The sequence below is a fragment of the Musca autumnalis genome, unplaced genomic scaffold (assembly GCF_047663935.1).
Source record: "Musca autumnalis isolate F117 unplaced genomic scaffold, ASM4766393v1 scaffold_5, whole genome shotgun sequence".
NCBI lineage: Eukaryota > Metazoa > Arthropoda > Insecta > Diptera > Muscidae > Musca > Musca autumnalis.
This window is the reverse complement of record NW_027412088.1, coordinates 211,590,852-211,607,532: the sequence shown is the minus strand read 5'-3', so window position 1 is coordinate 211,607,532 and position 16,681 is coordinate 211,590,852. Positions and strand designations below refer to the sequence as shown.

General features: G+C 32.0%; 1 protein-coding gene and 1 pseudogene across 12 annotated transcripts; one reads left to right on the top strand and one right to left on the bottom strand.

Moving 5' to 3' along the window:
* Window positions 1-86: 86 nt before the first annotated feature.
* LOC141404967 (fatty acid CoA ligase Acsl3-like) lies at window positions 87-13,651 on the bottom strand. 12 transcript variants are annotated; one of them, XM_073988833.1, is made up of 13 exons: window positions 13,565-13,640; window positions 7,956-8,238; window positions 7,089-7,224; window positions 3,363-4,008; window positions 3,085-3,244; window positions 2,843-3,017; window positions 2,644-2,783; window positions 2,415-2,587; window positions 2,233-2,342; window positions 2,026-2,179; window positions 1,854-1,961; window positions 1,510-1,677; window positions 87-1,447 (listed from the first exon to the last, which is right to left on the bottom strand). In XM_073988833.1, exons 2-13 carry the CDS (start codon window positions 7,976-7,978, stop codon window positions 1,293-1,295), a joined length of 2,148 nt encoding a protein of 715 aa, XP_073844934.1. In that variant the 5' UTR covers window positions 7,979-8,238; window positions 13,565-13,640; the 3' UTR covers window positions 87-1,292. The 12 variants fall into 12 exon arrangements, with proteins under 12 accessions (XP_073844934.1, XP_073844933.1, XP_073844935.1 ...); XM_073988832.1 differs by having other exon boundaries at window positions 13,435-13,599; XM_073988834.1 differs by having other exon boundaries at window positions 12,473-13,596.
* Window positions 9,543-16,254, top strand: LOC141386940 (lymphokine-activated killer T-cell-originated protein kinase-like; annotated as a pseudogene).
* The last annotated feature ends 427 nt before the right edge of the window (window positions 16,255-16,681 follow it).

Sequence of the window (16,681 nt, the reverse complement as noted above, 5' to 3'; positions counted from 1 at the left end):
GAACACACAAATATTTCATATTAAGCTGTTTGTTTTGAACGCTAATAGCAATTCGTTTTACTTTTTTATAGAAACGATTTTCGTTATTTTGATGTATGTACGTATTTATTTATACCATTTATATTATTATGCATATATTTTCTCTATTACTGGCTTTCTTTTAAGTCTCTCTCTTTTCAGAACAAAAATCCATCAGATAATTTTAGCACTAACCTTAAAAATAAGTTCTCTATTTTAAATACAATTAATTTAATAACAAATTGGAGATAAAAACTAATATCCGAAATATGTGTTTTTTACCTCCTTATTCATAACAAAAGCTTAGACATAGCCATTACATAGCTAGAAAGATTTTTTAATTTCTTGTATTGTAATTATTATCCATTAATCGGCTGTTTGAGACGTACTTGCTAAACAATTTTCTTTGTGAAATGCATGTAGAGAAAGGATATTTATAAATATGAATGCAATAATTACACCTGATATGTAAAACGTGTTGGTAGCACGAAAACAAATCCAATTCCATTTTAAAATGCCGCACAAAGTGTTTTTAATATTCTATCAAAGATTCAAGTCTCAGCTGGCTTACGCAACAGCTTTTTTTATTTATAGGCGATGGAGAATTGTATGGTTGAAGATATGATAAATTATTATTCTAATAATTTCAGTGACTATTTGTCTAAGTTGTTGTTATGAATAAGGTTGTTAATGCATAGTAGAAATAAAATAATAAATTTACAAGTATGAATTAATAAGAAGAATAGGTAGCCAATACTAAATAAATTAGTACATGCAATGCTTTCATCTTAAGGTATTTTTAATATGTTCAAAATATGAATAGGATAGGATGTTCAACTATTGGTAGTGTGATTTTTTTTTATCAAAAAAGAAATGTTTTGAGATTGGGCTGCTTTTACTACTAAATTATAAAAAAATATTGTAGATATTCTTCTGGATGTTGCAAATTTATATAAAAGAACGAATATTTTCTAACTTTGTGTTCATAATAAACATGGTTTGTATTTAAGTTCAAAGCGTAAGAAAGTAGTGGAGTTACGGTATGGAATTTAGAACATGCGTGTACAATTTAAAGTTTCAATATTATTGTTTCATCATATAGTAATAAATAATTCTGTTTTTTTATATTGCTGTACTATAACTTTCATAGAATGAGAAATTGTTGTGATCCGTATTGGACCGTGATGTAAGGAGATTAAAGATAGTACAGGTAAACTTTTCGCGAATTGCATACTTGGAACCGGTTAAAACTGCACCTAGTTATTTAGTCAATTTCATGAGGCGTACATGCGGTTTATGTCATGCTGATATTTGTCTTGAATGTCTTTGCGTTTTAGTTTAAAAGCAGCGGTTACAAGACCCATATCTGGCGACCAAACTTCTTTGCACAGTGTTATGGCAGCGGGAACTTCGAACTTTTGCAATTTACCTAGAATTTGAGTAGGATACTGTTAATAAAGAAATTTTGATCTTCGCTTGTTAGCCACTTACATTTGCGTGCGTGTTCCGCTATTTCTTTAATAACTGCCTTTTCAATGTCTACATTCGAGCACAGTTCTTCAAATGTTTTGCCTTTAAGTCCATGCCGTAATGATAACTCCTCCAAATGCTTTTGATTGGGTACAACTAATGCGACAGTGAATTGTTTGGTGGGATCACCTAAATAAAATACATGAAATACAATTAATTCCGTAATTTTCTTGGCTTTATGGTTTAAGAATATAGTTTTTATATGCATTTACATGTTAATAGTTAATAGGACAAACTAGCCATTTCAGGAACCCCACCTTTGCCCGTTCCATTTTTTCTCATTTTCACCCAACTCATATACTCACCATATACACATATATTTTCAACCAAGGGACATGTCTTTAGTTCGGATTCCACTTTTCCAAGTGAAACGTATTCGCCAGCTTGTAACTTAACCAAATCCTTTTTGCGATCTGAAATTATAGTACAGGCAATATGTTAATGAAGAATAAGAATTTATGATTTCTTGCAACACACCAATAATTTTAAGTACACCATCTGGATGCATTTCGCCAATATCACCTGTTTTGAACCAGCGCTTTCCATCCTCTTCAAAGAAATCTTCTGACGTTTTGTTTGGTAATTTGTAGTACCCCATAGAAACGCATTCGCCTCCAACGAGCACTTCACCCTGAGGAAAGAATTATTATTATTTGTTTATAAGATGCAATTGAGAGAACGTACCTGAGGGTAAGGTTTATTGGTGACTCTATAGCCTCCTTCTTCCCAATTGACTAAACGTATATCGCAAACTGTCAATGGCGCTCCAACACGACCGTACTGCATGTCACGATCTACATGAATAAAACATAAAAAACATGCGAGGGTAATTTAAATGTGTAATAGGCATGACAAAATTGTATTACAATCCATGACTGTAGCTCCAGATGTAGTTTCCGTCAATCCGTATCCCTGAATTAAGTCAACGCACAAACAAGTTTTTATTTGTTCGTGAGTGTCCGGTGAAAGTGGTGCACCACCAGACATCATAATACGAACACGGCCGCCCATTAATTTTGCAACTTTATTAAATACCAATCTAAAAATGTTCGTGTTATTTATAGATACTTCAATATAAAGTAAAAGATGTATTACCTATCAATCAAAGGAGTGTTGTAGCCTTTCTGGGTCCATTTTACTTTATATTGGTAAAGAAATTGGAAAAGCGCTTTTTTGAAGGCGGAACCAGAATTAACTTTGTCGTTTATTCCCTTCGATATGCGATCTAATATGAGCTGAAAGATAGAACGAAATTAATGCAGCGTATGTCATTGCCGAAATATTATTTACATACTGGGACAGTGGTCATACATGTTGGTCTCAGAACGGTGGCATCACCTTTGGAGCCTCTCATAATTTTACTGCTAGTATCTATTAAAGTTAGTGGTGTGGAATAACCAATTGGTACACCCGTCATTAAACACACACTTTCGGCTACCAACTCGAAAACATGTGCTAGGGGAAGAAAGCTAACAAAGAAAATAGTTGTTTAAAATAGTTGTTTATTCAAATGGTACATTATTTGTTAACACCTACCCAATAAGAACATCATCAGGATAGATTGGAACAACATCGCAAAAACCTTTCATTGTTGCAATGCAATTTTTGTGTGACAACAGGACCCCCTTTGGAGTACCAGTTGAACCAGATGTATACATGATGATGGCAATGTCATCGCTCTTCGGAGGAACGCTCTCTGTAAAGATACAAAACGATGGAAAGCTTAAAATTAGTAATTTACGCTATTTTATGAGAATCATGCTATTATGGAGCAAATACCACATATTCAATAATATATGTATGATGTTATTTACCGAATTTACTCTCCTGGCCCAGGCTTGTAACTTTTGAGAATGGAATAATTTTTACGCCTTCCTTAAAACCCGATGTATCAGTTTTATGCAACTGATCTTCCATATAAATTATGGTGTTGACGTTTGGACACTTGTCTAACAGCAATTTAAATTTGGGGAGCAAGTCATGGGATGTAATAACTGTAGTCACTTCGGTTTCACTTATGCAATGGGCAACACCCTCATCCCCCAATGTTGCATAGACGGTAACTATTGACATGGATTGCTTGAAACAGCCATGTGCAGCAATCATCCATTCTGCCCGTGTCTCAGCAAAAATGACAATGTTTCTTCTAGGTTCTTGACCACATTCTCGTAAACCACGTCCGAAAGCTGCAGCTAAACGCTCAGCTTCGATAAAGTTTCTCCATTTGTATTCGCCCATCTTGTACTTTTTAAAGATTCTACCATTCGGCTGCACTTCGTCTTCTTCACTTAAAATTTGACGTGTACCGAGGCAGCGCTTGGATGAATGCGTTTTAGCCACGTAATTGAAAACCTTTTCAAGTGTATCTATGTTGTCCTGCAACATTTTAATATGAACATCTCGAGGCGGTTCGATTGTCCGATAAGTTAAGGTTGACTCGTCATTTGAGACAATTTTTGCCTAAGTAAAGAAACCATGAGATAAATGTAATCAAATATTGTAGCTGGCACTTATATGCACTAAATTTTTTACATGCTATCCTTTAATATATTATTTACTTCTAATAATTAAAATGTACCCATTGGTTATAATAAATTAAAGGAAAGGGCTGTGCTTTGATAAGGCTGTTTCAGTATTCATAAACTTAATATATCTAAAACACTAAAGACTTAACATTTATCGTCATTAGATACGTCATATTTATATTGCTCTTCGATTAGTTTTACATTTCATCCTTGATTACTGAGAATTAAGAAAACGTGTTGTTGTTGGGCCTTGCTAGAAATGTTTTGAGACCTTGTATCTTAATAATTAAAAAGTCAATTGTTACGTTCGGTTATAATATTTTTCTTAACGCACCTATTGTTCTTAAGATATTTTTATTTATTTCAGTCATACAGGTTTATAACGCAATATAAAACCTACGGTAAAATTATGATAATTATCAGGGTTATGACTCTTTTTTACAACCTTGCATCCCTGTATCACATTCTAATGTGTTTTACCAAAGATTAGAAACATCTTAATTACAGGTGATTCGATATAAAAACTTCACACACAAAATCATTTGAACATTTTTATTTATGAATATTATTAATTTATTATTGAAAAAATTTTGGAGTCACTGATTTTATCATATCCTTTACATATATGTAATTTTATATCATATATAATTTTATTTCATATATCATATCAAATAAAACTGGTTTGTGAGGTACTTATTCAATATCTAAATAGAATAAATGTAATTTTAGCCATTAATAGGCAAAAGGACATTCTTTCGAGCAACAGGAAATATTTTTTATAGCATTATTTTACAAAAATATAATTTCAAAGTAATTTGTGAGCGACCATTTTAATAACTTAATTGAATAAATTTTATTTTAGTCTTTAATATGCAAAAGTTCATTCAATCTCGCAACAGGAAATCATTTTGTACGTATTGGTATGGAATTATATAAAACACAATAAATATAACAAAATCCAAAATACTTTTTTAGAATCAGAACTACTCAAACAAACATATGGTCTGTTCCAGAACTGCAAGAATCTACTAATTTTTACTATTTTTTCGAATAACATAATGGAAAAAATGCTATCGTAGTAAAAAATAGTAGCTTCTTGCAGGTTCTGGAACAGAGCAATAGATAATAGTTTAATATACAGTTAGGGACCAAAGTTTACATACACCCCATAAATCTCAGGTTTTAGGATAAGTAATGTTTTTTATGAAATTCCAAGTATGCAGTTTTATTTCTTCTCACTAATAAACAATATTTGAAACAACAAAAGTATAATCCATAGTACAACTAACGGTAAATTTTACAAAAACCAAAAAATGAAGGGGGCAAATGTTTACATACATCCCAAGGAAATATGTGTATTACCGTATAATTTATGGAATTAGCAGCAACATTTATACATTTTATTTTCAGCGAACGTCTCTTCTGGGTGTCCAAGATATATTTTAGAGGAACAAATATAATTTTTGGGGGTTAAATGCCGTTATTTAAGGCAAGAATTCTTGTATTCCTCATCAAAGCTGATCCTTGCTTAATTCTTTGCGTTTTTAGATATTGTACTTTATAAAAAGCACAAAATTAGTGTCAGATGGCAAATCTTGAGACCCTAGAAAGCTTTGAAGTTGTTCTTGTTCATAATATACCTTCCTGGACGTCGATAATGCACGTTTTTCCTCAGATTTCGCTGGAAGTTAATAGATTCCGCAGAATTCTTTGCGCAAATTACATACAGAAGGCCTTGAATTGCCTTGTAATATGGTCTGATACAATCCTAGGACATCAGTTGAACCAGCGAAACCTGAGAAAAAAATCGACGTCCGGGAAGGTATATTATAAACAAGAACAACTTCAAAGCTTTCCAGGGTCTCAAGATTTGCCATCTGACACTAATTTTGTGCTTTTTATAAAGTACAATACCTAAAAACGCAAAGAATTAAGCAAGGGTCAGCTTTGATGAGGAATTCAAAAATTATGACCTTAAATAACGGCATTTAACACCCAAAAATTATTTTTGTTCCTCTAAAATATATCTTGAACACCCAGAGACGTTCGCTGAAACAATAAAATGTATAAATTTTGCTGCTTGCTGCTTTTCCTTGGGGTGTATGTAAACATTTGCACCCTTCATTTTTTGGTTTTTGTAAAATTTACCGTTATTTGTATTATGGATTATACTTTTGTTGTTGCAAATATTGTTTATTAGTGAGAAGAAATAAAACTGCATACTTGGAATTTCATAAAAAGCATTACTTATCCTAAAACCCGAGAAAACCTAACTGTATGTATGATCCCGAACCTGCATGAAACTACAAATTTTTAGTGCGATAACATATTTTCCTTTATGATATCGAAAAAATAGTACAAATTAGTAGATTCAAATAAAAAAGCAAAATTAATAGATTACTGCAGTTCGGAACACACCATATATGTACAATATTAAGGAATTTTTATAATTCGTAATAAAAAGTAAGGTCAATTAATTCAACAGACTTGCGTTTGGTTGGATGGTATATATTCTACATATACATTGTCTAGTATGGATTAGATTTTTTATTTTGAAAAGAGTCACTATCAGATGTTACTTATGTTGTTGATTGGACCTTAAAAAATTCTTGCTTTCTTTTAAAATCTAGTTGCATGAAAATAATCGTGTTTTTATTCAGGGTAATCATGGATAAAAATTCCGTGCGTAATTTGTTCCCTTTCACCAATTTCACAATTTTTTATTTCTAAATTTATGTCCAAAAATGGAATATTTTTATCGATTCGGCGAGAATATTCCATAATTAAGTTATTCTAGCAGTTTTCAATATTTTCAAATATTGATTTTTAAAAGAACTTCACTTTCTAAACTTATTTTCCGAGCGGAAAATTCCGAGGGAATTATTCATGATTGCCCTGATTAAATGTCACTTTCAATTTTTACATAATCCGAACATTATAAAGCTGTTCGAGGAATTCAACAAACATGTAATTACAGACTTAATCAAGATGTGCCACGAAAACCTTTATACCAACCTTAACACGTTTTGCTTCTTGCCTGCGTTTCCATGGCCTCTGTAGTACCAAATAAACCGGTAATGTGATTATATCACATACGAATGCAATGGCTTTTATAGCCCCAATAGCACTCTGTATCCAAAAGCTTTCCATTCTAAAAGTAGAGAAATGGGATCGAGGTAAATCAGGTTTAATTTTTTTTCGTTCAATAAAAATTACTTTAACATATGCGCATTTGCAAACAATTGCTACTTTTTACCAAAGACCTTTATTTTCTAGAAATAACACCATTTTTTAATTATGACAAAGAAAAATTGGCCATGATAAAAAGTAAATGAATTAGTTGACGAAGACACACAAATACCATCATTTAGGTAGAGTTCTATTAGAAATATTGGAAACAAAGATAAAAGACTCATTGAAATGACATTAGCAGATAACAGAAGTAAGGAATGTAGATTAGATTTTAAAGAGTAAGTAATGTCGATGTCTGATATCACTAGTCTGTCCAGTAAGGTAAAACACTTTTCGTCCACAAGACTTGGCAAAAACCTAAAAGGGATAGATTCGCTTCTATTGTATTTCTATGTATATATAACTATGTTGTTATCATCATACATTATATTCAATTACTAATGTGAGCTTTAGAATTTATGTTGTTATCATCATAAATTATATTCAATTACTAATGTGAGCTGTAGAATTTATGCAGTAATGTTGTAAAAGGACAATGAAAAAAAAAACATTTTATGTATAGCTTGATGCAATGGATTTGGTCTAATCTTAGTTTTTGGTATGTACATTATGTAATATAAACATTCACCACAGTTGATTATAGCATCAAGGGACATATGATTGCTTTTAACATTTAATTGTAGTACTTACTGTGCATCATCTTCGATGAACATCTTTGCTTTGTTTTAATCTTTCTATATGTGGTTATGATAGGTCTGTATTTTGATGCTGTATGCTGTATGACAAATGTCTCTGCAAGAACTTTACAGGGTTCTTCGTTCAAACTTTCGATCCTTGGCTTGATTTAGCTGCAGTTTAAACTGATGTATGATGTTTATATAAATGGAGTATGATTTTATGCTTGCTTAATGACTGACTTTATGTGTGTGTGTTCTCTTTCCATATACAAGTAGTGTTCCAACATCAATTATATCTATAATGTACAAAAGACAAACGAAACAGACATACAGTTATAATGACGCATGAAATGAAGTAACGCATTAAAATTCATTTTAAATAATCAACAAGCTAGGCTAAATTAAAAATTATAATAGAATAAATACATAGTGGCGGTCCATACGAAAGTGCATGTAAATTTAAATGTTATGATCAACGGAAGACAATGATGGTGTGAGGAAAACTTGTAGCAATGAAAGCAATGTAATAGATATGTGACGTGTTGCTGGACCTCGTGTGTTTATTAAGGGAGGTAAAAGTCATTGAAGCTTAGGCAAAGCTCAGATTGTTTATATTGTTTTCGAATGTGAAGAATCACGTAAACTAATGACGTATTTTTGGCATCTAGATTGCGTCAACAAATTTTTGGAATACACAATCGTCATTTTTATTATTCCATTAATTAATACTGAATCCTCCAAGGCCAACAAAATATGAGTACCGTACAAGAAGCAAGCAGAACCTGCAAGAAGCAACTAATTTTTATTACGATAAATTTTTTTCCTTTATGTTATCGGAAAAAATAGTAAAAATTAGTAGATTCTTGACCACTAATTCTATATTTTTATATTTTTTTTTACAAAATTGTAATATCTGACAAAGGTACCAACGCAGTTTTGATCATCTTAGCACCAATCTTATACAGTTTAAATTTAGTGGGAAGGGGATTAAAGGTCTGATGACAATCACTACTTGCATTCCTGCCAAACGATGACCTGTGGTGTTGATAATCTATAAATAAGCTGCAAAGCCATTCGGTTTAGAATAGCATGCCACCAAAGAACTGAGTTCATGGGAGAAATGTGTGCGTTTGACTGAGTAGGCATTATTGGCACAATAACGCACAAAATTTAACAAAGAAATAAAAATATATGGTGTCTTTTCAGAATACCTATGTATGTATGTAAATACAGTGTTGGTCACAGAATTAGCACACCCCTTTGGTGCAAAATGATTTCAGTCAGCTAAGAGTTTTGATAGGACAAATTGAAATATTTTCGTAAACAAAATCCTTTTCTATAATGTATTTAACAGATTTAATGATATAAGTGAATAGTATTATCAGCAGCGTGACCGTTGTGCCACTAAAGTATCAATTTTGATACTTTTTTTCGGCATTGATACTTTTGTGCCACCTTTTTATATTGATACCAAATGTGCCACTTTTTGATATTTTGTGCCACTTTTTCATACCTTGTGCTACCTTTTTAAACTACATATATTGTTATGTAAACTTCCCGGCAAGCATCGATGAATGCGATTGTCGAAATCTTATCCTAAATGATCAAGCCCACGGGAAGAACTGTGTCACAATCATATGAGTGGCTCAGTGGGCTTGATCATTTTGGGTAAGATTTCGAAAATCGCATTCATTGATCCTTGACGGGTTCTTAGTCGAATAACAATGAGTCGTAGGTGGTCTCTAATTGTGTGTTGTTGTATGTGTGTGCGTTCGGCTATTGGAATTTTTCCATTAAACGCCTTTTATACCAGGAATAGGCGAACACACAAATTCAACTATCTTTACACTTATATGACGATATTATCCCGATTTATTTGACATACACTGTATGAAAATAACAATTTAAATCGTTTGGATTTGCTAAATCCATCATAGTCTTAATGTACTATTACCAACATTAATGTGATCAAATTTTATCAAGAATTAAATTAATTAAAATTATCAGAATGGAAGTCAAATATAAGAAAAGAAGTTACAAATAAGTAATTAAAAACCTAGGGACAAATTTATAGTGTTTTGAACGAAGCATAGAAATGATATTTTGAAAGCGGTGCCCACTGTAGCTAGAAAACAGATGGTCCGATCGTCATATGTTTCTGTGGGATTATTATTATTATAAAAATCGAGCGAGGAATTTTTATTAATTTTTTGACGCATTTATGACGAAATCGACATTTTCCGTTTCGCTTAAGGATAAGAAATTTATCCCACTAAATATATGCTTATCGGTTTATTTGTTTTCGAACTACAATGTTTCGTAGGCGGGCATTTGTCAGAAAAATATGCAATATTTAGATTTCTTCTAAAAAAATTCATGAATAATGATTTTTTGGTGCTTAATATGTGCCTATAACCCCTTAACAATAGTAAAAAAACTGTGCTACTTTTTCAAAAAACTTGTGCCACTTTTTTCCAGAAATGATACTTTTTGTGATACTTTTTCAAAATTTCCAGCGGTCACACTGATTATCAGTGGTTTTTTGAAAATAAAAGTTTTGTGAAGACGCCCAAATTATCAAGGGGACATTTAATTAGCACACCATAAGATTATTTAATTTAATTTAGTTAATATACAAAAATTAATTTATATTGATGTTAATTCATATTCAAAACGTATTGAACAAATCATTTTTTGAAAGAAAAAATAATTTATCACCCCGGAATCTCAAAATATTTCCCAATAGCGGACCATTTTTTGTAATGTACGCTTAAACGTCAGAAATTCGCCAAAACTTTAAAAACAAATGTACAATTGGATCAGAAATTATTGGAATTGTTAACCGATTATCGAAATTTAAATATAAAGTGCAAAAACTTTTCAAAAAGTGTTTAAGGTTGATGATTCATTCAAGAAAATTTTTGATTTGGAAGGGGTTTATAGAAAGAACATCAATAAAATGCACCCTTTTGTGAAGAAAAATCAACTTATAACACCATTTGTAATTCAAAATTACACGTCTGAATAACACCAAGGACCTGTCATTACAAAACTGTCAATTAAGCACTAGATGAACACGTGGCACGTGGGTATGTTTAAAAGTATAACCCCTTTCTGACCATAAGGGATTTTGAGGTTTGCTGAAATTGGTTAAAATCCATGAAAGTAGGCATATACTATTGAAGATAAATGTTTTCTGGATTATTGATTTCAAATTTAATCGTTTTAAGCTCCGGGAAACATATTACCTTGCGTTCTCACTAGACTATCTCCCATTCGCCTTATGTTTAGAAAATTATTGAAATTTGTGTAGGTCCCATAGAGATGAACATAGGTTTATCGTGACATACATCACGACATATCGGTAAAATTCAGTCCAGATGGATAAGTATTTATAAAATCAATAGCTCAACGCATCATATTACAGTTTTTTAATGAAAATTTTTGCGTCAAACGGACTTTACAGATGCACAGGGTACATCCCACTATTCGCAAATTTTCAAAGATGAATATGAATACGATGTTTTATTTGATGTTTCTATGAACTACTTGCCTCAATGAGTTTGTTACATGTGAAAAAATCGATAAAAAACACTAAAAAACTGACATTTCCATCAGTCCTTGGGACCCAAGGTGTACCCCATATAATTCCCTTCTGACACTAAAATTTCGGAGTCTGGAGCAGAGTATAACTAGCAGACTGGAACTTATTCCCAAACGAAAGGGATTTAAAACTGAATATGGACGAAAATATTGAAACTATTCACAATATTAGTGATTCTTTTAAGGTGTGCTAATTACGTGTCCAGTGAATTTAGGACATTTTTTACATTTTTGGAGGTTATTCAAATTGACCATTATGTTTCAGTTTCTGTATTGCGTTGTATTCTTAAAGCATACTACTGAGAATATATTAGTACAAATACTTTATTAAATACAACTACTTTTGAAGGTATTTTTAGGCAAAATAAATGTTGGTAGTGGGGTGTGCTAATTGTGTGACCAACACTGTATATACGTTCTTTTGTATATTTTTAACTTTCAAGGCGTCTTGTTTATTTCTGAAATGATACAATTGTTTGAATTTCAATCTAACAATTTAAGGTGTTATGGAGTTACACAAGAGGAAAATCCTGAAGATTAAATCAAGATTGGTTCAAGACCGACAACGCGAAATGCTGCAATGGAGACTAAGGCCATAAAGTAAACTATTGTCCAAAGGTTAATTTTTATAGGATGTGTACCCATCCAAAGATCACTAGTTAAGTATTAAAATTTACAATAACACAATAACACGCTATTGTAAATACATACATATAACTGACCATAATTGCCTATTAAAATTTTGTCTGGTCTGAATGAATAAAAATTCGCTCTGGAAACTCTACCAACAATAAAATAAATTAAAAAATTGGCCTCCTCATAACCGTAAAACAAAAAAGCGAAGAAAACATGCCAAGGGGAGAAGGGAGACACACATTTCAAATATATGCACCTTCTCAATAAATTGAAGAAATTGTACAAACTTACCTGATTTATGGGAAAATTATATGAGCGTTTTTAAATTTGGAACAGGGCGAAGAAAGCGTGTAACAAAAAGAAAAATAACCATTACTTAAATGTCGTGCTGTTGCAATATTTAGCCGTAAATAAACGCGTATTAAACGGATGAATTGCACTTTAACCTTCTATGCTATTTACTTTGCTTTTTAAGAGGCAACAAAAGTACAGATTTTATACAAATCAAGGCAAATTAATTACATCTTATATGCACGTAACAGGCAATTTAATAAGTTCACTATAAAATAAAGTAGTAAACTTTCACAATAAATTATACAATGCACTTGTTTTCGCGTACATATAGAAGACCTTTTAAATATTTTTTCCGATTAAAAATATTTCTTCTTTCTCTTCAATTACGTGAACTCACTACTGAAAGTACAACATCTGAGTGTGTCTTCTCTCCTGATGGGGAATTAGGCAACCGTAAACGCAACGTCATGCAGGGCAAATTATATCCAATTAGACTAATATACCAAAATGACTAAACGATTGACACTACTGGCCCAAACACACCATTGAAAAACAAATTCAATCTACGAACTGATATTTTCACTTGCACTTCTTTTTTATATTACACACCCAGTATAACGAACCCGGATAAGAAACATTGATAAGTCGATCAATCGACAAAGATAACTTTAAGATAATTTTAAAGGCAGGATAAACCCACATACAAAAACATAATTTTTGGAAATCAGTTATTTTACATACATATGTATGTATATATGCTTCCACAGTCATTTTAAATAAAACCGACGTTTACGCGCAATGTGTTTTTTGTTATGTTATCTCGCACTTTTAAAGGAAATAAATGTCCCAGCATTAAATGAATTCACGTTACAGTTACTTTTAGCTATACTATTTCTATTCAAAGAGAGAGTGGCGGTTGTACATATATGCTCCCCATCAGGCCATATACTTTGTCTTACTTTCCATTAAAAACTACAGTAATTGCATATAGTTTATTTAATTTTTATTTGCACGCTGGTCAATATTCTCCAAATCCCTCGTAGTTTACTGAATTGCAATGAATTACAATTACATCCTCCCGAAACTCACTTGTTTATCTCGTGGAGAAAAAATCCTAAACTGTCAAAATGATATGGTGTGATTCTAGCGTTGCCACAAAACTAACAATTTTAATTAACCGGTTATTCGACTAGAGCTGGCAAAATATCGATATGACTATCGATACTATCGATATTTTATTTTTGGGCTAATATCGATAGTTATTTTTTATTTATTTATATAATTTATCTTATATAAATATAAGATAAATTTGGAGAATAGCATTAGCAGCTTAGGCCATCAGCTATCCAAATTTAGTTACAGAGTATTTTTTGGTATAATGATTATAGTACATCATGATACAATGATACAAGGTAATCTCATTTGAAAAACCCGTCCTTGAGCTGTCACATACAACCATGCATTCGAAACAATATGAAAGTTGTTGTTGTTATTGTATGTCAATAGGTCTGTACGATAACTCAAAAGTTTGTACAAATTTGTACAAATTTGTACAAACTTTTACAAAATGCTGTTCGATAACAAACTTGTTCAGTAAAAGAGAAATGAGAAGTACTTGCAAGTGTTGCAAGATCTTGCAAATACTTTTTACTTGCGAAGTTATCGAACAGGTCTAATGACAACAAAACAACATATTGTTTGTTTACGTTTCATTTACGTGTATTTTTTGGAACAAATATTAAATATTTGTTTATATTTCGGGAGAATATGTGAAAGTTTTCGTTTTTTGTGGTCTTTTGGTTCATGGAGGACGTTTCTGCGGCTGAAGAATAACATATTTTCGTAATTGTGGTTTTCCAAAATATGTAAATGGACATGTGAAAATTCGTCCCCACGACACCAAAATAAATCGTGAACTATACCATAAAAGAAATGTTATTATATTGTTACTTAGTCCGGCCAACGCAAGAAGATGAATGAACAAATCAAAATAAGAGAATTCGCTTTCCAGCAGTGTTCAAGATTCCCATTCGCCTCGACAACGATATCCAACAATTGGTGCAAAAACATACACGTAATCATTTGAGGAATATGAAAATGTCCACCGCTAAATCCACGGCCACACTCCTCACTGCCTGGACCGTTGAAATGAGGTCCCACTGAACATGGTGTTCCGATTCCGATCACTAACTACCTAAAAACATTGGGTGAAAACATTAGAAGTAGGAATAAGGTCCTCAAGTTGCTGGTTGATGCAGTTGCGCAAGCAGTACAAAGATAGAGTGTGTATTCCGTACTTGGAGGGCATCCCCATTCATCATAGCAGAATAACGCCAACAGCCGTCTCAATTCAAATAAGGAAGGTAAAATTAACTTCAAAGAAAATCCTGATCTTATAAGGAAGGTAAAATTAACTTCAAAGAAAATCCTGTAGTGGGATTCTGTAACTTTTTTTTCTACCGAACCGATATTGATAATTAGCGAAAATTTTCGGTTGAATTACCGAAAGTGCTATTCTGTAACTCAATGTTATCGATAAAAAAATTTTATCGACGAATATCGGTAGAATGACGGAATTTTAAAGAAGAAGATGGACGTCATTTCAAAATGAAAAGCGTATACGAAGTATATAAATTATTCTAATTTTTAAACGTTTCTTGTTATTTTAAGGAGAAATGGGAAAAATCACACTTTAAACGAAATAATGCTCATTCAAAGTTAACATAATGCAAATTTCTAATGACATTATTTAAATGACTATTGTATATAAAAAATGATTATGTTTCAAATTAAATGTAGAAAAATTCTTCTTTCTTTTAATGTTAATGCTAATCAAAACCACCAATACATTTTTATATGGGTAGCAGCTGTTACGGAATATAACCTTAAAAATATTTTGTTCGTACTGAAAATAGTCATTATTTTCTCAGAGATTTTTCCCGCAATTCTGGAGGTTTCCAAATGACCCCCAATTTCATCCATTATTTTATAAAATGTATCCATTTCCAATTTGTCATAAGCTTCCTACAACTTAGATTGAAAGGATACTCCATATGTCGCAGAATTTTCTTTTTTTATGCGTAAAGAAATGTATCTCAGCTTACCATTTTATTTGCCATGAAAAATATTCCAAAATCATTTCTTAAAAATTGATTTTCATTGATTTTTTTGTTTAAAATATGAAAATTCTTTTATGTCGGTAGACTTAACGACTCCTTTTTTTTCGTCGGTAACCGACCGATGATTTTCGATAATTACCGACATAAAAATCGGTAGAATTTGTATACAGAATAGCACTTACCGACAAATATCGCTAACTATCGACATTTGTCGTTAATTCCATCGGTAGAGAGTTACAGAATCCCACCACTGATCTTAGATATGTGGGGACCGAGCTATGGTGTGTCCCCGAGATTTTTCTAGATGAGGAGGAGATCGATATTAAAGCGGATATATTCAGTTTGGGATTGATTATATACGAGACAATTGCCTTGATACCGCCACATTCCCGAAAATTAGATGATACCGAAAATGAAAAAGGAGGCGATGAGGTCATCGTCATCACCGAATCTGAAGAAGAAAATTCACTTGACCAAAGTGACTTTACTTTGGGATCTATGGATGAATCAAGACCATATGGTACCAACCACCACTAGGCCTTCGAATTGAGTGAGGAATATAATCTGATAATGGAGTTGTTTTATTTGTGTACCAACCAAGATCCGAATAGCAGACCCTCTACCAAAGTCATCCATAATTCATTGACCACAAAATCTTAAGTTACTTTTTTGCAAATATTTTTAGACTAGGAGTTGAGTCCAACTCAAAGATAAATATTTTTAATGATATATTGACCTTTTTAAAAATCTAACTAGAAGTTTTAATTAATTTTTTGGGGTTTTTGGAAAGATGGATTTCAAGACATATAATTGATCGAAACAAGCAAATGATTGGACGAACCATACTTCCAATTTCATGGCAAGACTTTCCATAGTAAAACTGCAATTCAACCTGACTGAATGGTGTTTCATTCAGCATTACGCAGCGTATTTCTCCAAAATAAAAATGCATTTAGTTCTTCTATAAATTATCTCAAAATCCAGTATTGAAATAAAAGATTTTAATTCATATTTTATACAGTACAATAACATTTACATACATACTTAACGCACTTCAAATCTCGCTTAAAACATACCCTTACTACGT

Bases quoted from the DNA above. Each gene is read 5' to 3' on its own strand.
- LOC141404967 (XM_073988833.1), bottom strand. From the start codon at position 7,978: ATGTTCATCGAAGATGATGCACA. The intron at 7,225-7,955 runs GTAAGTACTACA...CTCTACTTTTAG, and splicing joins TTCATCGAAGATGATGCACA to AATGGAAAGCTTTTGGATAC. The intron at 1,448-1,509 runs GTAAGTGGCTAA...CTCAAATTCTAG, and splicing joins AGCGGAACACGCACGCAAAT to GTAAATTGCAAAAGTTCGAA.